A 27018-nucleotide genomic window follows, 5' to 3' on the forward strand; every position below is an offset into this window, starting at 1 on the left:
AAATAGCAGATATAATTATAGATATCAGTACAGTCTTGTATTGGTAAAATATATATTCCATAACATGCAGCATAAAAATATCTGCATAATTTGTTTTTTTCAAACTGGCTACTTAAGGTAGACAGTAGAGACTCCTAGAAGTGTTTAGTGAGTTTTGCTATTGACAGAAAGGCGATTTATCTCCCTGTTTTTACTGCTGTTAGATATAATGAAGCAACTTCTTGAAACAGGAAATGTTGGCAGTCAGCAGAGTTTAGTAATTTCTCAGCTTGAGTCTTTTGGCCACTGTTCCTACCTGGGGGTGAGTCCTACACTAACCTTTTGCTCTCTGATAGGGTGGAATATAGAATGTAGTAGGCAAAATATTGATATGATCTGTAGAGAAACCAGAAGTGTTGCTTCACACCTCTGAAAGTTAAAGCCAAGCACCTACTTGAAACTGTTTTGTGCTTCTTTTCTCTGGTATTTGCTCAGGTGCTGCACCTATGCAAAAGCCTCTTCCATTTTTTGTACTTGGAGGAAGCTCAGAGGATGCTAGAAGACAGTCTTAGTAACCTCACTGAGTTGAATGAGACCTTCTCACACACTCCTTGTCCAATATCCAGTACTCTAGTAAGATTCAAGGAAATGAAGTAAAGGGAAGTGATAAAGAGCAAGAGAGAAGTGATATAAAGAAAATATCTATAGAAAATGCAGAAGTCAAGGGAAAAGAGAAGGAGACAAAAAGACAGTGAGATATAGGAACAACAACAACAACAAAAAAAAGATAGCTCAGTGTAAACCATGGAGGAGGCTTGTTTATGAATGATTTGGATTTGAAAGTGTGTGTGTGAGTGAAGTGTACCAGAGTATGGGGTCAATCCATCCCTGCTCACTTTAAGCTTCCATATGCTGCTGGCATGGACTTCCTAATAGCTATTACACAAATTAATGGATTTTGCATGAAAGATAAATGTTCCCTATCTATGCTTTACAGCAAGAATATAAAGATAACTTACCCACATTCACCAAATAGACAATTCACAACCCCTTGGCATTAGCCATTGGATGATGCTTAATTTTGCCTGAGGATTGCAGTAAGTAATAGAACGTGGCGCTAAGCACTATTAAGCTATAGATTACGTCTATATAACCAGTCCTTTTATTCTTTGTTAGGTTTATATCCTATTTTTTTCCAGGAGTTCAAGGAAGCAAACAATGTTATGCTCTGAATAACCAACGTTGCAAGGTCCTGAATCACCCAATGAGCTTTTACAACTGAAGGAGGACTTGACCTGAATATCCCAACTGAAGCACCTTAAACTTTGTAGTCCACAAACTCTTTTTAGCACAGTGAAAGGTTGGAATTCTTATATACATTTGATATCTGATGTGTATCTGACAAGCATTAGAGAAGTAAACAATCACAACTATACTAATCTAGTATTATCTGCTAGAAGATAATAACCTCTTTACTGCCTCTGTGATTATAGCCCATCAAGATGACAATTACTTTCAATCAGTGGTAAATGTCTCATTTACAGTGACATTTCATATGACATATGATTTCAAAATGAATGGTTATTTATTTATATTTGATTTATATGGCTGCCCATCTCAAACAAATAATTCTAGGTGGCTAACAATATTAAAAGTAAATAAAAACAATACATATACAAAAAATTAAAACACATAGCACCCAGGAAAAATCACTTGGAAAGATGGGAAAAAAATCACAAACAGCCATTAACCCAGCCAGGAGATGGGCTCATTTACACACCTGGGGCCCTAGGCTTGAACACAGCACCAGGTCATTAAGGCCTTATGAAAGGCCAGCAAAGTTGGGGCCAGTCTGATCTCTGGAGGGATGTTGTTCCAAAGAGTGGGCCCAAGGCAGGAAAGACTCTCCTTCTAGACCCTGCCAGACAACACTTTTTAGTCAACAGTACCTAGAGCATAGATGATAACACATAGAAAACTGACAGTATTTTGGAATGTGACATATACCGACACACTTCTGTAGTAGCAATATCCATTGACACTCTTTTCTACAATCTTACTGCATACTAAAGAAAATGATAAAAATACTTTTTGCTGTTCCTTTTAGAAATTTAAGATATTGTGCGTGTATTGATTCTTATTTGTCAGAGACATAAGTGAACATAAAGGGCATTGATGTCTGAAATAAGACATATAAAGATGATAAAACTCCCAGAAAATTCTGACACCTTGCACCATTGCAGAATAAACAAGTTATTTTGTAAAGTATAAGTAGATTATTTTGCTGTAACAAAAACAACAGTAGTAAGTGATATATATATATATATACACACACACACACACACACACACACACACATACACACACACACACATGCATGCAACACTGGGAGAAAAAAGATCCTTTTGGGGAGGTGATACTATCCTTGAGAAGCAAAGAAATATCAGATAGCTGCTAGTTTCATGCCTTAGCATCTAGATTCAATAAAAATTATTTACATTCCAGCCATGGGACATTACCAAATGAAGCTCCATATGAAAAGACATGAGCTGCTTTGAGAACACAAGTAAATAAAAATGCAAGCAATATTGCTGATTTATAAAAAAGACTGGCATGTCTATGTTTCTAATGTTTTACTTTAGGTATGCTTTTGAATAATAAAACGGTCATATGTTTTGCTATAGAAAAGGTAAGAATTTTCGTTAAAAATAATAAAAAATCCATACAGTACAACTGAAAACTAGAGATACATACCAATTAGATTTGGGCCTAGTCCAGTGCTTTAGAAAATAAATAACCCAGAATTGACTTTGACCAAATGAGAGCTGTCTGAGTCATAAGGCACCAAATCAGAAGCACCATTCAAGAAACTAAAGCTTCTTGTCGCCAATTAACTAGCAGCTGAAAACCAAAATTGACTCCTTTCATTGTTGTTCTTTACTTTCTAACTATATTGAATGAAAGCTGAAGCAAAATAGATGTTTCTGAGAAGTTGTAACCTGCCCATTCTCAGAGAATCCTTTTAAATTCAGTAAAAAGAACATATAGGTTAACTATTTTGTTTTTGGTTAAATTAGATAACACCTGTAATACATAATTGCTCCATCAATAGAGATCAAGCTCAATTTCAAGTAAATGACATAATACTTTCCCCACAAAATATCATAATTGGAGATTCTTTGTGATCAGAATATTTGTTTCTTATCCTCTCATTCCATAAATAAATAAGTAAATAAAGCTGAAAGACACCATTGATGGGTTCAGGTTATCACACTATGTCATAACATGGTTTGTTTAATTTTGACTTAATATATGACCCAGGTTTACAGCGGATCCTTTGATTTACTATTTTGTGTGAATCAGGTCACTATGATTGTTTAAATAACCATGGTATAATAAACTATGACTCAGCTCAGTATAGGACCCTTTGCCTACCTATATGGTGTTCTTAAAAGCACTAAAGCACACATGAAACTATATGACATTCTATTTGCTTTGGGTCATTTCATAGGAATCACGCTTCATCTCCTGGAACATAGACCTGGTGCAAATTGGCCCATTCAACTCCAGATTCAGTCAACTTTAATATACATCCATACTGAAAGTGTACGTTCGCTCAAAATTGGCTCTGGCAATAATATTGCAGGATTGAATATTAAATTCTAAATAATGGTGATAATTAAGGGTTTAGTCATATGTGCGTGATTGCATCATACTATAACAATTTTGAAGCAAAATGATGTGAGTAAAGTAAGGTAATATCAATGTTGCTGTATTAGGAATAAAGGTACGTTTACTTGAAATTGTTTTAACTGGGTAACAAACACCCTGATTCATTAATATCATGTTTTCTTCAAAGAAACCCATGAATCTTATGTAACCACAATCATGTCCTCTCCACTGTCCTTCCAGTTGGCTAGTTGGATAATTAGCTATATTTACTCCACAGTGTCCATAACCAACTGCAATGTACCATGAGAATTATGTTGTCATGCAAATGCTGTTCTTATCTGCTTGTATCCTGATGTCTGATGCAAATATGTGAGTTGCAGCATTTATGTGATGTTGTCATTTACATTTCATCACCACACATGTTTATTTGCTATTTTGGGTAGATTATCCACCCATTTCATCCTCAAAACTGAATAATGGCATATGACTAATGGCCAGCTTTTACTTGTGGCTAATAGAATATGGCTAATTTTGATCAATTATTTATATACCTGTAACTAATTAGTCTATTGTGACATATTTAAACTTAGTGAGTCCACTAATTAATTATTTTTCATTATTTGGTAGTAGTAACTAAATGGTATATAATAGTTAGTAGTATATAAAACCTTTCATTACTTCCTGTTAATGATGCAGTGCTACTTGCTGAACTCACTAAAACGTAAAATCAGACAAACTTGCTTGTAAGAATTTACAGCTAAACTCACTTTACAATGTTTGTCAAGTCAATATATTTCTACATCCCAATAAAGCACAGTGGCCTGATTTATGCCTTACATTTCAGTGGCCCCACCTTGGGAGGCACTCTTCCACTGGGGACTCGGAGACTCTCACAGGGGAAGTCTTTGATGAAAATGGGAAAGTTATTTCCCAGGCCTTCCTTTGATTTTATCAGCTGCCCTATCATGGTTTAGTTTTAAATTTTTATATTTCATCATTTTTATATGTTTTATTGCATTTTGTTATATCTGTTCTAAGAAATCTCAATATTTTCAAGCGAAAAGCATATAAAAAATCTATAAATTAATAAAATTAATCATGGCTTACAAATCACCATGGCTGAGTTTAATATGATCATATGATATATGATCATATTAAACCAAAACCAAGCTAGCACATGATAGCCTAATATGATGTGTGAACAACCAGTGGTTGTATTCAGGTATCTTTTCTACTGATCCTATACCACAGTTTGAAAATTAGGCATAAGCTTTATCCTTTAATGTCCCCTTTTTCCTTTCCATTAATCTAGGTATATAAAGGATGAAGAGACTGCAAAAACCTGAACTCACTAAACAATGGCTTTTACTCTCATATTGCATTCCAATATGCATAGGCTATTGGAAAGTTGAGAATGTTCTTTGATGAGGCAACTGAGCTTTTCCCTCCTTACTTTTGCAAAAGGGAAATGGATAGAAAGTGATGTTGTGTCATGGAGCAAGCACAAGGAAACCTATCCATATTTGGGTGTGTGTAAAGTTTTGATGGAGGGTTTTGATTTGACAAACCTCTTATCAAATCACCCTACTGAAGCAGTTTCATGAACCAAAAGGGAACTGCATCAAAGCAGCAAAGTGAAGCAGGAGATTCAATAATCTTTTGTAAAGCTCCACAGATTTGATAGCTTTTCCATTGCTAGTGGAGTTGTTTCAAATAATATGTATTGCAAGTTTAATAGCATATTGGAAAATGGGGATATGCAGTACTTTACATCTGAAGCCAAATAGATGCTTCTGAGTGGGTGTGGGGATGCATGCTATACTTGTGGACTCCTCCTTAAAGAAATGGATCTTTTGCTGAGTTTGCATTAGGGTTAAGGAATTGGCAATACTGTGTGTTATATGGAAGAGGAACAAGTTTTACCGGACAAGACTGAGACTGATCTGAAAGCAGATTTAAAAATGACAAGCCACAAGAATGATATGGAAAAGATACTATACTGGACATACAAAAGAAACCAGCTTGATATCAAGGAAAATTGAAATTATTCTGTAGCCTTTAAATAGAAATACTTATTTCATTAACAATCAACATAAGGATCAGGATATTGCAGTCTAATCTGCTACCTCCAAGCAAAATCATATATACTCATTATATATATATACTCATTATCATTAATTCATGTTTAAAATTTAGCTTGAAAAAGGAAGAAACTCCTTCTGCTCTCCTCCCTCTCTTTGTTAACTCAGGCTATAAACACATAGATAAATGTGATCGGTTCAAGGGAGAGTATTCGAGACTTCATTATTAGTGGGAAACTTCTTTCTGCTCAATTTATTTTGCAAAAGAACAGGTAACAAGCTTCAACTTGCTACAATAGCTAATGTTAAAGTTCATGAGATCCTACCAATTAAGAACATTAACATGATTGAAAAATAATGTGTATTCACAACATTTAGAATCAAAGGAACCTCTTCAATATTATACAAAACTCTTAGATACAATAGACTCTTGAAAACTTTAAACAAATGGAAAAAGGGACTGGAGATTTGAGCTTGGAACTCTGCATGAAGTATTTTTTGAAAAAAAATTTCAGCAAGTTGTCAACAACTGACTATAAAAATAAACATTTGATACTACCCCTCCCAAGTTGCTTTATATTAACTTTCTTAATTGTGTTGCAGAGCTGTAATCAAATGGTAATGCTTGTATTCAAAAGAATGGCCCTGAATTTAAGATAATATCTGCAAAATGAAAGAATGGACCCAAAAAAATTCCTATGTAATCTTCAGCTTCCTCATCTTGTCAACCTAGGGTTGTCATCTGTATCTGAAACCAGTATGGAGATTCCTAACTCCTGCTTAATAAATGCCCTCATGAAACATTCATATAAATTAGTGTGTGTGTGTGTGTGTGTGTGCGTGTGTACACATTTGCATGGGGGCATGTGTGCTAGCACAAGCTACTCTACAAAATAAGTTCAGGGCCAAGATACAAAGTTAATTTTTATACATTGAATCAATAACTACTAAACGCAATTAAATGTCTGTAAAATAAGGTACCCCATTTACAAAATTAATTGATGCACATCTGCATATATCTACCATTTTTCACACACAAATCATTGTCAGGCACATTAGCATAAAGTAGATGCAGACATCCCCCTTCTTCCTTCCAGTAGAATACTGCCCGCCCCCCCAAAAAAGAAAAAAAACCAGGATGGAGAATGGAGTAAGGATTGTTGGATAGCAGATAGTTTTAAGAATGGAAAGGGAAACAATTAGGAGTATAACTTTTATAATGAAGCTTTCCTGAGGCTGGTTGCTTGCACAAAAGAACATGTAGATATAATTTGGAAAATAACATGGTGATTTAGTCTAGCCCAGAGTCACCTGTGGTGAGATGGGCAGCTATATAAATTGGTTTAATAAATAAAATAGTTACAGCTAGGCACCTATAGTCTACTCTCATCCATTAAGGACAGAGAACAAGTCAGGTGAAATGTACAAATCTGAAATGTACAAATCATTCAGAAGAGAAAGAGGACTGAACTGATATGGGAAAGAAGTGATTGAAATGTTAAGAAATCATCAGAGGCAGCCATGTCAACAGATATTTGCATCTTATGCTAATTTCTTTCTTTCAACAGCTTCTTCTAATCTTATCAGCAAGTTGGGGAGAAAAAACATCTGATCTAGTAATCTATTAACTAAATATGATGCACATTTAGTTACTTATTTTGAATTAAAGTTTTTGAGGAAATTGGAAAAATTACATAACAATCTTCAGTATTTAATTCTAATGTAGCTTCATTGCCCATAGATCACAGGATGTATAAAATACTGCAACACAAGAAACTAATTCATATTTACTATAGCAAATCACTTGAAAAATTAAGTATATCCCTTTTTGGGACAAGTAGTATTTAAAATTTGGGAAATAACATATTACTTCTGTTTAAATAAATGCAATTTTGGTTAGAAATATTAAATATAGATATTTAAAATGCATCTCTCCTTGAGATTACAAATGAATTTATGAACACTTCTAAATTAAGTTTCTTTGTTTTGCTTTCATGTAATCTCTGTTTTCCAGATTTCTTTGTTTGGTTTTAGTTCTTACATTATTTATATTTATAAAGCCACATTCTGGCCAACTGAAGTTCCTAGAATGTCTTCACATGAACTTCCTTGTAGTAATACAATTTGCATCAGATTCAGCTCATATTTTTCCTAAATTATTGCCAATATTTTAGTTATGAAAAAAATGTTGGCTACAAAAAGCACATTAATATTCTTACTCTAATACTGGAAAGAAATTATGAAAGAGCTATATTATAGGTTTAATTAAAGAAAAATAGAACTTTCAAAAATGTATCTTCTTTTTTTAAATAGATTATCTTTACCAATTACCATGATAAAGTTTAATTTACAGGACTATAAATACAGGTCTTACTTTGGCAACATCAAATGCTTTGGTTTAAAATATTGTTCCTAAACAAATTGCATTGAAGACAACTGTGTTTACTATGACAGATTTCTGTACAAATATTAGCCTATATAGACTTACCATGTACCACATACTTTGCCATTTAGGATCATTAAAATACATGGACTGGATGCTACCAGGTTTGTAATCTCTCTTTGTTCTTATTTTTACAATTTGCTGTTCTATCCATTCCACCTGTTAATAAGAAAAACACAAATCAAAACAATACCTTGGATATTTAAAAACACAGTGAGTAAAATAAGTTGTTCAACATAATCAGGAGCTGAAGACAAATCTAGTTGCATGGTTCATTTAGACATATTATTTTCTTAAGTATTTCTAGATAATTAGCACAGCAACTTAAACAGTCTACAAACATGCTTTCCAAGGATACTGTTTTTTGGTGCATACTTATACAAGGTCATAACATAAAGGAAAGGAAATAGCAAGAAAAAAGACAAGAAAGGGTATCTAAATAACAATGACCTCCCTTTTAAAAATCATGATTAAAATATTTTTATGAAATTACTTTATCCCAGCTGGGTTTCCTATATTTAAAAAGCTTTAGTCTCTCACAGAATAGATTGCATCGTGATTGCATGTGGTCAGGAATAGAAAATGTAATCTGAATCCCATTATCCTGGATTCAAAAATGCTGAGCCTGAAACACCTCCAAAAATGGGCAATGAGAATGATTAGGGAGAATCCTAATCAATCAGTCAATCAGTCAATCTCTATTTCAGCCAGAGGCAGTATATAATATATAGAACTAAAACAATTCCGAGAATAAGAATTTATGGTATGACAAAAAGGCAAAAAAAAAAAAAAAAAAGATTGAGAGAAAGGAGATCAAGTCCTTTTCTTATTGCCAAGATTATCATATAATCAAATAGGTAGAGCCCTAATCAAATTTTCCACCTGGAGTGATGTTGATCATGCAGGGTTAAGGAGCCAGTAGATACTATTGTAAAATTAATTTTCATAAGATTTGGAAGTTATGCTAATGACACCCAGGAAAATGGATTGAGGGACTGAAATTCAGCGTGTTTAGGGGATTGCATTCCCCTTCAAACAGGAGGTTTACAGTCTGGAAGTGTTCCCTGAACTCCAGTTGACACAGGATTTGAAAATTGTAACTATGATGACGATTGCCTTTGCACCATTATGACTTCATCACGAGTTGTGACTCTTCCTAAACTGGTCAGATTGGGAGAGGGATATTCATGTCTTAATTGCATTTGATCTTGATTACTGCAACATGATCTATCTGGACCTACCTTTAAAATGTTTCTGAAAGTTGTATTTGGTGAAAAATACAGCATATTGCATGCTAACCAGCACAGCAACAGAGTTCACGTTATGTTTCTACCAAATGATCTGCAGTGGTTCCCAATTGCTTGGTGGGTACAGTTCAAGATACTGCTATTGACCAATAGACAGTAGCTAATTCAAAGAGGGAAACAAATAAAGATGGAAAAAGTATCCTGAAATTCTATACAATAGAGATATCTTAGAAGATATTCCCTACTTAAAAGAACCTTAGTATTAGAAGATGAAGTTAGATCAGCACTCTGGTCATTACCAATTTGGAAGGCTACAGGAATTGATGGAATATCTACAGAAATATGGCAAGCAACAGAAGAAGAATCAGTCAAAGTTCTAACCAAGCTATGCCAGCAAATCTGAAGAACAACACAGTGGCCAACAGATTGGAAGAGGTCTGTCTATAGCCTAATACCAAAGAAAGGAGATATAACAGAGTTTTCAAATGATTGTACAATATCCTTAATTTCATATGCTAGCAAAATAATGCTTAGGATCATTCACCACAGTCAGTACATGCTTCATTCAACAGAGAGCCAGTTTGGTGTAATGGCTAAGGCACCAGGCTAGAAACCAGGAGACCATGAGTTCTAGTCCCATTGTAGGTATAAAGGCAGCTGGATGACTTTGGGCCAGTCACTCTCTCTTAGCCCTAGGGAGGAGGTGATGGCAAACCACTCATGCCAAGCAAAATGCTTGGACATGTCCGGGAAGTCACCAGGAGTCAAGACTGACTCAAAGGCAATACACACACACACACACACATGTGTGTGTGTGTATTCATTGGTATTTGATTGTGTTGAACATTTCAAACTGTGGAATGTGCTTAGAAAAATGAGAATCCCAGAAAATCTCATTGTCCTCATGTAAAACCGATACACAGGTCAGGTACAGCCAAAGCATGATGAAACAAACAGGTTGTATACTGTCCCCTTATTTATTTAACCTATAAGTGGGGTTTTAAAACTAGGGAAAGAAATATCAATAACTTATGCTCTACTTATGGCACTGATAACAGTATTCTGATAGCTGAAAATATAAATGATTTGCAAGCTCTAGTAATGAAAGTCAAGGAGCATAATGAAAAAAATCAGTCTAAGATTAAGTATAAAGGAGACCAATCTAATGACAACAGATACAGCAGCCAGCATTATGAATTGACAATCAAAATATTGAAGTGGTAGATAGCTTCTGCCTTTTTAGGATCAACTATCAACAGTAAAGAAACCAGCCATCAAGAAATTCACCACAGAGGAGCAATGAAAGCCTTGCAAAAAATATTAAGATACTGGATATGACACTCTATGGAAGTGAAAACTGGACTTAGAAGAAGCAGGATAGAAAGAATACTGATGCTTTTGAGCTTTGGTGTTGGAGAAGATTCTTGAGAATACCATAGATAGCCAAGAAAATAAACAAATGCATCATCGAGGAAATCAACCCAAAGTTCTCACTTGAGGTACAAATGACCAGGCCCAAATTGTCATACTCTGGATATATAATGTGATGACCTAGCTCTCTAGAGAAATCTATAATGCTGGGACAAGTGGAAGGAAAGAGAAAAAGAGAACAACCTGCAGCAATGTGATGGACTCAATTACAGCACTCATGAGTACACTTTTGGAAGACTTGACAGCCCAGGTTGAGGACAGATTCTCCTGGAGAAAATCTGTCTAAGTGGTCAGTAAGAATTGACACTGACTTGATGGTACAAAATAATCTACTGTAGAGATCTCAAATCCAAATAATCAAATGCTTCATGAAACTAGTTCATTAGCCTTAGAGCACAACACAAAAAACTTTTTATACATTGATACAAAAGTCTCTAGAAGGTAAAAAAAAAAAAATGAAGAAAATGAAGAAAATAAAGAGTATCATGGTATTCCTTTCAACTTAAATGTATTAAATTAAAAATAACTAAAACAGCATTATTTGCAAATCAGAGCTACAAAATAGCAATTTCATTTTGGCCATTTATAGCAGCCAAACTATGCTATTAACTAGAACACTAACATTTGGTTTATTATTTATATATTTATTTATTGTAGAATATTTATAACCTATCCCGACAGACTCTGGGTGAGTTACAGTGAAATAACAAAACAAATAAAAATAAAAGAAATTAAAATGCAATTATCAATAATCAAATAAGCCTGATAAGATTTCTAGGCATCTAATAAACTAATTTAAACTAAAGCCAAACACATACTGGAACAAAACTACAGAAGCCTCTTCAAGACCAAAAGATTCCCAGATTACAACATAAGACATTGATTCATTCATCACAGTGGACTCTGCTTAAGTGGCATCCAAGCACCTCTGCTCCTTCGGGTTTGGCACCTTTTCTCTGGCCAAACCTTGCCTCCCTGCTATCCCTTCCAGAGTGCTGCCTCAGAAATAGTACCTGTCATGGAATGTGAGAGTGGCTGGAGGTTCCCAGAATGAGGTGCTACTCAGCATGAGAAACCTCGAAATGGCAGCTGTGGAAGACCTACCAAGTTGACTGGTGAGTTGCCAGGCCATTGCCACTTCTTTCTATCCTGGCTTGCTGGGTATTATGTCTACCTGTGAAATACTGTTATATGCCACAGAAAATGATTTGGAGCCTTGCATTTGGCACATGGGCCACAACTTTGAGAAATTTGATCTATGGGACTGCTTCTCCTGTTACAAATCTGAGCAGTTGTCCATATTTGTCAGAGAAGCTTTTAGAACATGTTCCTGACGCCGATGCCTGACTTGCTGGTAGATCAAAAAGAGCCTGCATTGCTCCCAGCTAATAGAACACTCTGCTCTGGGAATTGCTTGTGGTCTCAACATTTTCAGTATTTAGGAAATCTGTTGAGACTCCTCTCTTTCACTAGGCTTTAATTATGAAAAGATGTTAGTACCTATTATAGTGTTAATTTTGACCTGTGTTTGTAACTTTTTGTATCTGCTTTTTGGTTTCTATACTCTGTTAGGTGACTTGAGTATTCACCTATTGAAAGGCAGAATATAAATAAAATTAAAAAATATTATGATCTGGATTGGTTCTGATTCAAAGTTATAGCAGGGCTGAGCAGTTCTTTTGGTTATTTCAAGAATGTATTGGGTTAAATATGTTTTGGAATAGTCTGAATCGGTATGAAAAGGATCCCATGCTACATAAAAGTACTTCTCTTTCAAAACTATCCATACTTCCTACTACTTATCCCCTGAGCGATGTCCCACAGTAAGTGAAGAAAATGAATCTGAAAAGAATTTGGATATTTCAGCACAATGCTGATCTGAAAGATATCTCCAAATCAACCAGTAAACACTTAGGAAAGAAAGCTAAAGGTTTTGGAATAGCCTTCCCATTCCCCAGACTTGAATATTATCTGTGAGGAGATCTCGAACAATAGTGCATACAAGGAGAACTAGGAATATTTCTGAGCCAGAAGAGTTCTGCAAGTAAGAGTGGGTAAAAAAATATAAAAACAAAAATATAAAGGGTCCTAGTTAGCTATTGGAAATATTTGGAAACTTTTTCAAAATAATTCTTTTAGCAACACTCCAGGCCCAGTAACTCTTCTTTTGCAGTTTTTTTTTTTTGCTATATTTCATAAAGATAATGGATTCTATTCCCAGTATTCCCAATATAAGAATATTTTGGCTTAATTGTGAAAAAAGTCTAGTACCATATCATATTTTACTTTACCATTGGATTAAAGTATTACATCTTAAATGCTGGAAAGAGAAAGAGCTATAGGTTTATTTTTTGATAGTTATTCCAATGATGAGAATGATGATCCTAACCCCAGTGGCTTAAAATAGGGTACAAAAATTTATTCAAACATTAGTAGTAGGAGTAAATCACACAGGTCCTTTATATTCTTTGAAGACCTATGATTATCTGGGGAAATACTGAATAGAAGTACGGTTTAAACCTTTATATAGGATTAAAAATTGTTTGAGAAAGGGATTTCTGTAAAAAAATGTATGACTTGCATTGTAGTTAGCTATAAATAAAGTAACTTGAAAATTCTGTTTAGGTGGCACTCTAAATTACATAAAATAAATTCTGCCTTGTCTTCTGTGCAGGGAACTTTGGTCCATCTGTCTCCATTTCCCATTGATCAGAATTTTGATGTGTAAACTTGCAGTTGTATCATAAACCAAAGGAAAACGTAACCTTCTCAGAAATGTAATTCTTTTTTCTATTTAAATGGTGAGAACAGCTCCCTATAGAATAAAGGATTTATAATAAGGATTTGTATTTTAAAAATTGTAAGTCAAACATCATAAATGTCTTTACAAATGCATTAGCTGAGAAACACACTTTAAATTAATGATGATCAAAGAAATTATAAACAGATATATAGGCTTTTTTATTTCATATGTAGTTTATTCAGTAGATATATGAAATGTGTACTGAATCAATTTCCAGTTCATTGATTAATGTTGTAGAAAGATATTTTCTACTTTAAATAAAAAATAAAACATAGTTTGTACAAATCCAACATACATACATTTTATGTTACATTTTCAACAAACTTGGATGAATCACGCTGAACAGTAATAATTGTTTTGTTTAATCAGAATCAACACTTCAATGGATCAAACTTATGCATGGCCAAGAAATGAAAAAGAAAGGCACTTATATGGAAGATATGTTTAATTTTAATCCCAAAGTGAAATACAAAGCAGATGTTTTCCTACAGTGTTTACAGAGTCTCCACTGACAATGAAAACTTATTTTTAATCATGTTCCTTTTTTGTTTAATATCACCAGGCATAGTATAAATCTTTACCATCAGTCTCAATATTTGAACAGAATAATGAAATTCAGTTGTTTTTTTACATGCTACTGTATATGATTAGAAGAAAAATAGAACTGAATTCATACAACAGATAGGCAGAAAATAAACAGCACTTACTACATTTCAGAGTATGAATTTTTTATATTTTTTATTTTATCTTTCACTTTCCATGGCTTGAAAACAGTTTTTATTCTAAAATTACTTTCTTTTGAAGAGTATATTTTCTTCCTCTGAATATTAACCATATGTATTATCACTAACACACTGGCAGTTTCTGTTGTTCCCAGTTTCTTCTTGCTTAGCAGGAGAGCTGCAAAATTGCTATCACATCTAATTAAAGCTCTTAACAAAATGGCAATGGAGGAAAAACAATGCCCACTTTTCTTCCAGGCCAGTGTAAAGCTTTATCCTCATTTGATTTTCTTGACCTGAGGTCCAGTTACACTTTTTTTTTTTTTTTTGAACTCTGGACTCTCTGATGCTAGTAAGGTTAGTGTTATCAAAACATAGAACTAAAAACATGTCATCCCGAAATATTTTGCAAACTGCCTTCCACAAAAGGGGCATAGGAAAAAACACAATCCCCAGGAAGAAACTAAATGGTGAATGACTTTTTAAAAACTTTTTTCTGAACAGAAGTATACAAATGTATCTAGAAAATAATTAGCAACTGGATTGTAATTATTCTGCAGATAAAAGATACAGTAACATTACATTAATTAGATTACACCGTACTGGTTTTTTAAGGGCTGACAAAAGCATGAAAACACATTCCTAGGAATTCCTAAATTATTTTCAAATTTAAGTTTTTTCTTTGCAATATGTTATTGACCAGTCCAAAGCACCTTCCTGCCGAAGATAAAGGAGATGTCACCCTCATGAGGCAGCTCATACATGATCATGTAGCTTAGGGCTACATGATAGGTTAGTAGCTTTCCAGCAGTAACCCCCAGTTCTGTTTTGAAAGAACATTGGGACATCTAGGCTTTTCATATGCTTTGACGACTAGCTTTTATCTTTATGTGAACTTAGAAAGAGGAGGACAAGGAAAGAAAGAAAACAAAGAAAGAAAAGGAAAACAAAAAGAAACTGACTGAATACAATCTGAGTACCTCATATTAATGTACATTAATGAACTCGCAAAAATTTAAATAATTTCTCTCCCCATCTTTTGACTGAAAGTTGTAGGGGACTGTGCCCAACAGAAGTACATGCTGATGTTCCTAGGGCATCAGTACAGGATGGTAGGAATGCCCAATTACTGTATAACTTAAGAAGCTATGCTTAGTGACTTAAGAATGAAATAAGCAGGCTTAATAAGGTCATAGATACAAAACCATTTCCAAATAAAGTCCTTGGTGAAAATCATAATAAGCTTTTGAATGTATGTAATATATAAATAAAAGCATGAGAATCAGAGTGATATAGTGATATTAGTCTAGGACCAGGGAAACCTAGGTTCAAGACTGCCTTTACCATGGTAACTCAATGGGTGACTTTGGGCCAATCACTCTCTCTCAGCCAAACCGATCGCATAAAGAACACTGTCATGTGGGAACCATACAAAGGGAAGTATTTCCATGTAATCTACCTTAAACTTCTGTAGGAAAGGTGAGATGTAAATCTAAGTAATAAATTATGCAGCCTGCTTTTCACAACATACATGCTCAAATGATAAAATTTTAAATCCCATAGGATAAACCTCATGATCCCCCAAATAAATAAGATCAATGCTTTTTCTGGATGACATGAGCTGGCAAGGATGAACAATTACTTAATTTAATCTGCTTGTTAGAAAAGAACTTGGAATTAAATGAATCCTATGAAGATTTTACATTGCAAACAATTGTGAAAGGCAACCCATGCTTATTTTTAAACTGTTTACTGTTGCAGAGTATTTCTACTGACACTAACTACTTTGGAATGATACATATACAGGTAGTTCTCGACCTACAACCATTCGTTCAGCAACTGTTCAAAGTTACAATGGTGCTGAATGAATGGTGGTTACAACCAGTCCTCAGAGTTCCAGCTGTCCCAGCACTCCCTTGGTCAAGTGATCATGGTCTGGGCACTTGGCAACTGGCTCGCACTTACGACTGGTTGCAGCGCCCTATGATCATGTGATTGCCATTTGCAACCTTCCCTGCCAGCTTCTCCAGAAAGTCAGTGGGGAAGCTGGCAGGGAAGGTCACAAGTTGCTGGGGAAGTCTCCCCCACTGCGCACCCTCCCCTAGACCCTCTGCGTTTGCACCATGCTGGCCACTCACACACCACCGCACACCCTCCATGACCCTTGCCATGCCTCCCTCATACCCTCACGCACCCTCACTGGCCCTCGTTGTGCTTCCCTTACACCTTTGCAGACCCCCTCACACTCCTGTGTACCCTCTCTGACCCTTGCCATGCCTTCCCCCACCCCCGCATACTCGCTCACACCCTCCCCCACCTGGGAGCAGCCACTTACCCACCTACTGCCCCATTTTTTTGAGCCATGTGGGACTTGCAGCTTCCTGCCAGACTCCCCACTGACTTGATTGTGGGAATTCAGCAGGAAGTTGCCTTGGCTAATGACCATGGGATTCAGTTAACGATGGCAACTGGGACTGCATGGATTGCCGTCACTAAGCGACACAGTTGTGCTTTATGACCTCATCGCTTAGCAATGGAAATTCTGGTCTCAGTTGCCATCATCATAAGTCAAGGACTACCTGTATAGAAAATGGCATTTTTAGAAGTTGTTACCATAATTAGAACTTTTATGTTAGTATGAATAAAAGGAAAAGAAAACAAGACAATTTTATGCATAGAGTATGATTTTTAAGGGGGAAATAATTGATGTAAAGATACTAATTAGAAACAATTTCTATGTTTATAAATATGTTGCTGTAATCATCAGCTGGGTACAATGGGAAGAAATTTAAAAGTATTTAATTTCCCAATATTGTTTTTACTGATTTTTCTCTTTTTTTTCTCTTTTGCTTCATTTTTTTCTCTTTCCTCCCCCCCCCGCTTTTTGTTTTCCCTTTTCATGGTTATGTGCATCTACTTTTAGAACAATAACAAACAGTGGCGATATCAATATTAATATATTCAGAGTTTTAGTGAGATTTCTACTTATTTCTTAAGATGACAGTGAACATAGTTCATTGAATTAATTAACTACATAATAAAATTTAAATTGTATGATAATTGTAAACTCTTTATTTCCTGATATTTTATTCTTTATCCACTATGTCTCTATTTTCTTTTTTTATGTAAATATTCATCCGGTTTCTTTAAATATTTTAATAAATAATTTATGACCAAGGAAAAAAGATAATACCAAGCTGAACTTCATGGATAAATGCAGTTTATATGACAAGCAGCACTGCAATAAACATGACTGATGTTAAGTAGATTACATAAATGGAATTTAGGATGCAATATTTTATTTTAATAAAAATGGGACTGCAGCCTTTCATAAACTATCCTGCAATATAAATGGAATACTTTTAATTAATGTGGTTTAAAAAGGTTTAATATTAATTACTTCACAGTGAATATGTACACACCTTTCATGAAATAAAAATGTTAAGCACAATTATCCACATTTATTCCTCAGTCACAAAGTGATAAATGCAGTTGCATAGACTAATTTGCACATACATGCATATGTATCCATCATGTATCCACATACATGCATATCAGTCATCATCATTCTTTTTCAGGGTTAACTATATAATACAAAAGGTGGAAAAAGAGTAAGATAATAAATAATAGTAATTAAAGCAAATGTTTTGCAACCTGATCCTTCTCCGTTCTAAAATTTGCTGCGGACCGTTCAGCAGTGAAGTCCAAGATTCTTGTGCTTGATACTTAGTATCATCTGCATACAGTTATATATAAATACATTCACACCCATAACCAATATGCCTCTTACGTCATCACAAGCATTATATATATCCTTATATATTTATAGCCATAAAGAGAGCCAGTTTGGTGTAGTGGTTAAGGTGCTAGCCTAGAAATCAGAATACTGTGAATTCCAGGCCTCCCTTCAACATAAAAGCCACTTGGGTGACTTTGGGCCAGTCATTCTCCCTCAGCCCAACCCACCTTACACGGTTTTTGTTGTGCGGAAAATAGGAGGCAGGAGTATAATGTATGTTTGCCACCTTGAATTATATAGAAAAGAGGTAGGATAAAGCAGCAGCAGCAGCAACAACAAAAACCATCTGGCTGACTGTGTGACCAACCATAATAATAATAAGTCTGCCTATCCCAGGAAGGATTCTATATTGGATAAACATGCCAAATCCAGTCTAAACATCTGGCTGACTGTGTGACCAACCATAATAAAGTACCTAGAAATAACAACAGTCAGTAGAAACATCAGAAACTTTGTGCAAAGATCAATGGCACAATGGAAGACACAGTTGCTGGTCAATGGTGATAGACTGGGAGAGGTTAACATCAAGACAGGAATCTTTCAAGGGGACTTATTATCACCACTACTGTTTGTCATTGCATTGATTCCTCTGTCAACCATACTGAACAAGTCAGGCCATGGCTACCAAATATCAAAAGCATCTGTCAGACTATCCCACCCCCCTTACATGGACGATCTGAAGCTGTATGGAAAAACACCACCTGAAATGGAATCGCTGCTCAACACTGTCCAAATATACAACCAAGATATTGCAATGGAGTTTGGACTGGACAAATATGCCATTCTGACCATCAACAGGGGAAAAATAGTGAAAACTGAAGGAATCAAGATGCCCGGTGGAATAAGATTAAGAGTCTGGATGAAGAAGTTCACTACAAATACCTGGGCATCCTTCAGGCTGACAACATCAAGCACATTGAAGTCAAGAAGGTTAGTAGTGAATACATTAGAAGAGTAAAGAAGTTCTTAAAGTTCAAACTCAGCCGAGGAAATACTATCAAGATGATTAACACCTGGGCAATTCTAGTCATAACATATACAGCTGGAATAGTGGACTGGAATCAAGCTGAACTAAAAGCCCTGGATAGGAAGACCAGAAAAATAATGACAACAAATCATGCTCTTCATCCTTGCAGTGACGTTGACAGACTCTACTTACCAAGGAGCATTGGTGGGCGTGGAATGTTACAAGTACACCAGACAGTTGAAGAAGAAAAAAGGGTATTGGAAGAATATCTGAAGGACAGTGAAGAAGATGCACTGAAGCTAGTACACCATGAACACTTACTGAGTACTGAAGAGACCAAACTGGCCTATAAAAAAGACCAGATAAAGAATAGAAAAGAGACATGGCAAGGCAAAGTATTACATGGCCAGTACACAAAAAAACTAGCAGGCAAAGCAGAAAACAACAAGATCTGGCAATTGGACATAAACAAACCCTGAATACTCTGGCCATTTACTGCTCTGAGGAAGCACTTGAAATCAACTATAGCGATTTTGATCTTTGCAAAGAGAGCTAAACTGCACACCCGGAGGATAAATAGCCAGAACACTGAACAAGTAAAATCCTTTAAATACTTGGGCATGGTTTTCCATAGGTCCAACTAAATGCAGTGGACACAAAAACTATGCTATACAAAATGCTAAAAAAACCCCCAATGGATGCCATTCAATCCTTTCATTTTACCAGAGGAGCACAGCATATCCCACCAGCACTGAAGCTATAATTCAGCCAAGGCTCATGTACAACTACTCTTTGGTGCCCAGCTAGGACCTTACCCTTCCTTTACTCCTCTGGAAAGGGTTCAATCCAAATTCCTAAGGGTTATATTCCAGGTAGCCCCCTGCGTTCCAAATGTAGTATTAAGGAGGGACACAGGGTTGTCTCAAGTTGAAATAGGTGCATGGACTCGTATTATAGCAGATTGCCTGAAATTATTGTTCTTTCCCACAGGTTTGAGTTCTTTCCTTATTGAGGACAATTATAAATCAGTATGGTTCAGGACTATTTCACAAAAACTGCAACACCTTGGCTTCTCCAGGAGCTGTTCCTAATGATGGCTTATAAGCATGCACTTAGTGCATTTAAACAATGTATCAAAGATCTGGAAATCCAACAGGACCAGTCTGCTCTACTTAAGAACATTTTTTTGAGCAGTCAAGCCCATTTTTATAAACCAGCGAGATACTTACATTATATAATCCAAAGGGCACTAACTCTAGCATGTTGCAATATTCTTCCCATAACAGTTTTGGAGGACTGATACAAAAAAGTTCCATATGAGCTGAGATTGTGCCCCTGTGGACAAGGGGCTATTGAAACTACAGTTCATGTCCTGCTATACTGTACCTTCTATAAGGACTCACGGACCCATTTAATAACTCCCTATTTGATAAAATATCCAGGAAATTCTGATCTTTTTTTATGTACAGCTGTTGCTATCTCATCAGTATGATTCAGTTTCTTCGAACGTAGCTAAATTTTGTTATTCTGTCTGTAAAATTAGGCAAACTTTGATTGCTCACTGATGATCCTACCATTAATATTATCATGTTTTGTTTTATTTCATTTTAATATATTTTTATTTGTAATTCTGGTCTGTGACTATAATAAAATATTGGTTGATTGACTTGGTAATGTCTAAGAACAGGAAAGTTAAAGAAAGAGACAGAGGGGCTAATTCTGGCTGGATAAGACCAAGCCTTAAGAACAAATGCATACAAAACCAGAATTGAGAAGACAATGACAGACAGCAAAAGAAGCTGAAGAAACAGTGGACCACCTAATCAGCTGCTGCAAAAAGTTTGCACAGACTTTCTACAAACAACGACAGTAGCAACAATGGTGCATTGGAATATCTGCAAGAAATACCATTTGCCTGCAAGCAAGAACTGGTGGGACCACAAAGCAGACAAAGTAATGAAAAATAAAGAAGCTAAAGTGCTCTGGGACATTAGAATTTGCACAAACATCTGCCACACAACACCCAGACTTAACAATTGTTGATAAGAAAGACAAAAAAGTCTGGATAGTGGACATTGCAATACCTGGAGACACCAGAAGAGAAGAAGAAAGAACTGGAGAAAATCACAAAATATAAAGACCTGCAAATAGAGATAGAACGACAACGGCAAAAGAAAGCAAAGATAGCACCAGTAGCAATAGACATCTTAGGTGCAATCCCAAAACATCTGGAGCACCACTTGAAGACCATCAGCATTGACAAAATCACCATCAGTCAATTGCAAAAGGCAGCTTTACTTGGAACAGCTTATATCCTGCAACGATACCCTTAACACCATCAGACAACAACATCTGCCTATCCCAGGTCTTTGGGAAGGACTAGATAGGTGGATAAAAATGCCAAATCCAGTCTAAACATCTGGCTGACTGTGCGACCAACCATAAATAAATAATAATAACATTAAATAATTAAGGAGGCATCACAAACCTAATCTTATTCACTACTCAATGTTGAATTTGCTAAGCATTCTATTTATTCTCACACATGCTTTATTTCTATCATAATACACTCTTACCAGATTCAGCACTAACCTTCAACTCCATAATCATGCAAAACATCACATAATGAAACCCTATTTATTTAATGACACACTTGCTATAACAAATGTATAACAAATGACTAACTTTCTCACATTCAAACGTATCTCAATGACCTGATAAAAACAATAATCTTGCCTGCATAGAAGTACACTGAACTTGCCAAATTTTGTTCATTCTTACCTCTGATATCCTTTCAATTAATATTTTGCCAAACACCTTTTCATATGCACTTGACAAACTAAACTTTCTGTAGTTTTTGCATTCACTCGTTATCTTTGTCACAATATTTTTCTAGTCATCAAATACTGATGCACACACATTAAACAAGCTGTAGAAACACTCCATAAACAAGCCATATCCGTATTTAATATGAAAGGAAGGACAGTTTCATGTGTGCTTAAGGAGGGAGTGGTACACCCCTTTCTCAAGAAGCCACTGTTTGACCCTATTATGTTGGATAATTTTTGACCAGTCTCCAACCTTCCCTTTTTTGTGAAGGTTGTTGAGAATGTGGTTGGTCTACAGCTTAAGAAGGCTCTGGAGGAAACTGATTATCTGGACCTCTCTCAATTGGATTTCAGGCCTGGTCACAGTACTGAAATGGCACTGATAATGTAAATGTAAATGTAGAGATGTACAGACCTAACTTTGAACAAGGAATGCAAAAATAGTTAGATAAACAACCGTTTAGCTTTGGTAATAAAGAGGGAAGTGAGAAAGAAACTCAAGGTAACCCTGCCTTGATTCTCTTAGTATGAGAAGGGACAGAGGGAAACTTTTCAGGCATTCAATGTTGTATTATTATACCCTACAACAGTACAGTTTTAGTAATCATTGTGGTGTGTTTCTGTCATGGGAAGAAGGAATGACCTTGAGGACCAGGAGGAAGAGCCACTACCCAAGACAATGGTCAGATAAAAGAAACCCAAGTCTGAGACAGAACTGTAATCTGAGAAACTGTCTCAGACAAGACTCTTCCTAGTTCTCACAAAGATAAAGTGGGGGGGGGGGAGTGCATTCAGACTGGCAAGATTCTGTTACTATAGCCTTATAAAAGTAGCACTAGCCTGCATGGTTTTGGTTTCCTAGTCTGGTCTACCTCAAAGGGTTGACAGTTTCCTGACCTGGACTATCTGAAAAGGATGACTTATAGTGGGATCAGGATGAGGTAGTGCATCTAACCTGGTCCTCTCTGATCTTTCAGTGGCCTTTAGTAACATTGATTGTGGTAGGCTTCTGGACCAGCTCAGAGGCTGGGAGTGGAAGGCATGATGTTACAGTGGTTTTCTTTCCTCTAAAATTGGTTCTAGTCAGTGTTGATGGGGGAGCAGAGATCAAGCCATCAGCCCTATTTTGTGAGGTGCTTCAGAGCTTGATTCTCTCCCCATTCCTGTTTAATATCTACATGAAGCCACTGAATGAGGTCATACATTGGCACAGGGGTGAAGATTACTCAATATGCTGATGATACCCAGTTATACATCTCAACCCTTAGCCTTCAAGCAATACTGTTGAGGTTCTATCTTGGGTCCGGAAGCTGTGGAGATCTGGATGGGGAAGAACACCCTTAAGCTCAACTCTAGAGATGCCACGTGGCTGTGGATTTTGGATCTACCTGGATCCAGAGAATTTCCACCTTTGAATGTGGATGGGGTTGCATTACCTGAGACAGACCCAATGAGCAATTTAGATTCACAGCTCCTGGCTGATGGCAGCTGTGGCTCAGAGGGTCTTTGCACAAGTCCATCTTGTGCATCGATTCTGTCCATTCCTGGGCTGGGAAGCCCAACTTACGGTCCCTCTTACCTTAATCATGTCTTGCCTAGTATACTGCAATGAACTCTACATGGTGTTACCCTTAAAGGTTACTCAGAAGGTACAACCGTTCCAGAGTACAGTGATGTGAGTAGTTCTTGGCTTATGTCAGTGCACCCATGTACTGCTGCTGCTTTGTGAGCTGCATTGGTTGCCAGTATGCTTCCTGTACAAATCAAGGTGCTGGTATGATCTGTAAAACTCTTGACATAGCGCCTGGTTTTTTGCAGGACCTCTTGTCTCCAATTACTTCTGCCCATCCAATAAGATCTGTCAGAGTGGGCTTACTCCAAGTCCTATCATTCAAGTAGTGTAATCTGGCTAGACTTGCCTTTTTCCCCAGGCCTGGTTTGGGAGATTTTGTGCCTGTCTTTATTTTACTTATTAATGCAATTCCAGTAATAACAAAAACAGAAACAAAATTACAATACACTCAAGAAATGGACAACAATCAACATGACAAAAATCATACACAATCAGGCATACCAACATATACTCTACAACCCAGGACGAGCTCATCTAGCATCCTGGCCCCAACGCCAAAGGGAACAGCCATGTCTTCAAAACCTTCCTGAAGGCAGGATCAGGGCCAGTCAAATCTGGGGACGGGTGGTGGGGGAGACACAGGTCAGGATTTGTTTTTGGATTGCTTTTGACTGGATGAGGTTGCCTGGGGAATATGTTTTATTATTTTAAATTATTTATGGTTATTATTTGTTTCTTAGTCTTTGGCTATATTCTTTCAACTATTTTTTTTCTCTCTATCCACATTATACAATATCTTTTGCTCACCCTAATTTTTTTGCAACAATCTTACACCTATATACTTGTTTTCCTTTATACATAGCTTCTTCTACTTTATCATTCCACCAAGCATTCTTTTTCATACTTCCCATTAGTGTAAGTCCACACACTTCTGTGGCACTTTGTAGCATAATTCTTTTCACTTGTTCCAAGCAGCTTCCAGTGTCATTTTCCTTACACTCACTCTCCATTTATTTTGTTGGGAGATTAATTTATCTTCTAATACTTTTTCATGCAGAATCTTCCAGATGTTATACTTGGTCTGTTCCACATTCAGAATCTCTCATCACTTTGTATCCTTCACTAATGCTCCCAGTCTTTCATAATGAACAATTAAATAAATCATGCTTTTAACCTGCATGTTTAAAACTAATAGGCCTTTTTTTCAACAGTTAGAAACAGTCACCATTACAATTTATTTTAGTGGTTCTGAATGGCCCAATCACCTTTTCTGTAGTCTCTCATCTTGTTCCTATCCATCCACTCCTGTCACCTAACAGAATATTTTGGAATGAATTTTCAGAACAATATACTTTTTATTTTCTTGGTCAATTCAAACGCTGTCTCAATCACCAGACCAAATCTAGTGATAAACACTATATTAAATAAAGTAAAAAAGACAATCGAAATCAAATACAATGTATAATATACCAATATATTATATACATTTTATATAAATGTACATTATTCAATACATTTTAGACCTTTTACTCATATTTAAACCTACATATTTTGTCCATGCACATATTCATCAGTGCCATTCCACAACTCAGATTATCTTCATTCAGATCTATTACATCCTTCCCCTTTCTCTTAATTTCATACACAATCTACCAATTTTCCTTCTTTCATTTCACTAGTTAATTTGCGTATGTTACACTTAATACCTCTCACATTCCAAGTTTCAATCTTCCGTACAGCATGGTCATCAAGAAATGGGGCCCATGAGCATCGACTTCCACCACCCATCATGACCTGAGTTTTCATGTATAGGCAGTCCTTGCTTAGTGACCACAATTGGGACTGGCAGCTCTTTTGTTAAGTGAAATGGTCACTAAGTGGGAAATCACATGACCACAACTGTGCTTTCCTTTTCCCCACTTCCCTGCCCTTCGGAATGCTCACCCCAGTGCTGGGATAGCCAGCAAACATCTGCTGCCTGTAACTGACAAGTCCGATCAGTTTCACACCTTCCGCTTTTATTTGTCTCCTAACTACTCCCCTTCCCTTTGGAATGCTTACCCCAATGCTGGTATAATTAACAAGAAGGGAATTAATGTTTGTATTTGCATTCATTGGAGAGGAAGGGATTACAAGAGAGTAAGCAGGCACACAATGGGGAATACACATCAAAAGCAATGCACTGGCACTGGCAGCTGCAAGTGCACTCAGCAAACAGCCCAGTGTATTCCCCGTTGTGCGCCTACTTACTCTGTTGCCCTTCCTCTCCAATCTCTCTGATCTGTGAGGGGGGAGCGAAATGCACTGAATACCTGGCTGTTCAGGTCTTGAGGTAGGGTGGATGTGGTGCCCTCATCACATGGGGGTTTTTTTGGATTTAGAGTAAGTTGTTTGGACAGATGTTGTTTTCTGTATTTTTCATATTGCACATTATATTTTGCATATTTCTGTTTCAAATTGTGAGCCACCTAGAGTCTAAATCTATATAATAAATATATCAACCAGTTGCAACTTGGAACTGCCTGCCAAGCTCTCAAAAAACTTTCAAAGCACTCTCTGAAATCTCTCTGAATTCAGGTAGACCATCATCAGGGTCCCACTAGCCATGCACCTACAATGTGTAATTTGACAAGTAAGTGATCTGACCACAGCAAAAACAGATTCCAGTGTTCTTATATATTCCAAAGTAAAGAGTGTTTCAAGCATGTGCCAGTCCATGGGGACCATGATTACTTGTGATAAGTCCATGGTCGCCATGGAGGCTATTAACTCAAGAGCCAGATCAGGACCAACTGTTAAGAACTGTGTAGTACTCATGAGACAATATACATGTGAAAGGCAGCTGCTAAGCAGTCAGGTAGTCAGTACTAACAGCAATGCAGCTTATCTTCCAGCCCAATTCCATACAAAGACACTCACACCAGCCACCTCAAGGGCAATGTGTTAGCCCTCCGAGGTAGTCCAGACAAGAAGCACATCAATTAATACTAGCTGTACCTTTTTTCTAAGGTTACATTAACAGAATCTTGCAAGTCTGAAAGTATTCCTCCCCTCCTTTCCTTTTACTCTCTGGAAAACTAGGGAGGATCCTTTCTGAAATGCTTCCCATGCCTTTTCTGCTTCTGTGGACTAAGATACCTTTTGTATGACAGTTATTTAATCTGTGACTCTTCCTCCTGTCTCCCAAGGTGCTCGCCACATACCGTTATGCAATGCTCCTTGCCACTGCAAGCGTTTTAGATACAATTATGTTGTGCTGCTGCAGGACCTGAAACCTGGGTGCAGGATATGAAACCAGATTTCAGGGAGGGCTACATCCCCATTGCTCCCAGTCAGTAATATACACCAGGTTTACATGCTCATCGACCACCATGTTGTAGATGGATGTAATCTAAATGCCACAAAGCTGGCATTTACCAGTATGTTAGAGACCAGGTCATCTAATAATTTGCTACCTGTATCAACTGGCAACT

General features: G+C 36.5%; 1 protein-coding gene across 4 annotated transcripts in view; it reads right to left on the reverse strand.

Annotated features, from left to right (window-relative positions):
- Window positions 1-27018, reverse strand: part of PCSK5 (proprotein convertase subtilisin/kexin type 5) — a 243739-nt gene that overhangs the window by 194437 nt on the left and 22284 nt on the right. For all 4 annotated transcript variants that reach the window (XM_088129839.1, XM_088129838.1, XM_007428170.4 and 1 more), the window contains exon 3: window positions 8221-8334. In XM_088129839.1, coding sequence (XP_087985965.1) covers window positions 8221-8334 — 114 coding nt within the window. The remainder of the gene's footprint in view (window positions 1-8220; window positions 8335-27018) is intronic.

This window comes from Python bivittatus, unplaced genomic scaffold, assembly GCF_059951505.1.
Source record: "Python bivittatus isolate LINGU-HERP-01145 unplaced genomic scaffold, Pbiv_v1 ctg000850_np1212, whole genome shotgun sequence".
Lineage (NCBI taxonomy): Eukaryota > Metazoa > Chordata > Lepidosauria > Squamata > Pythonidae > Python > Python bivittatus.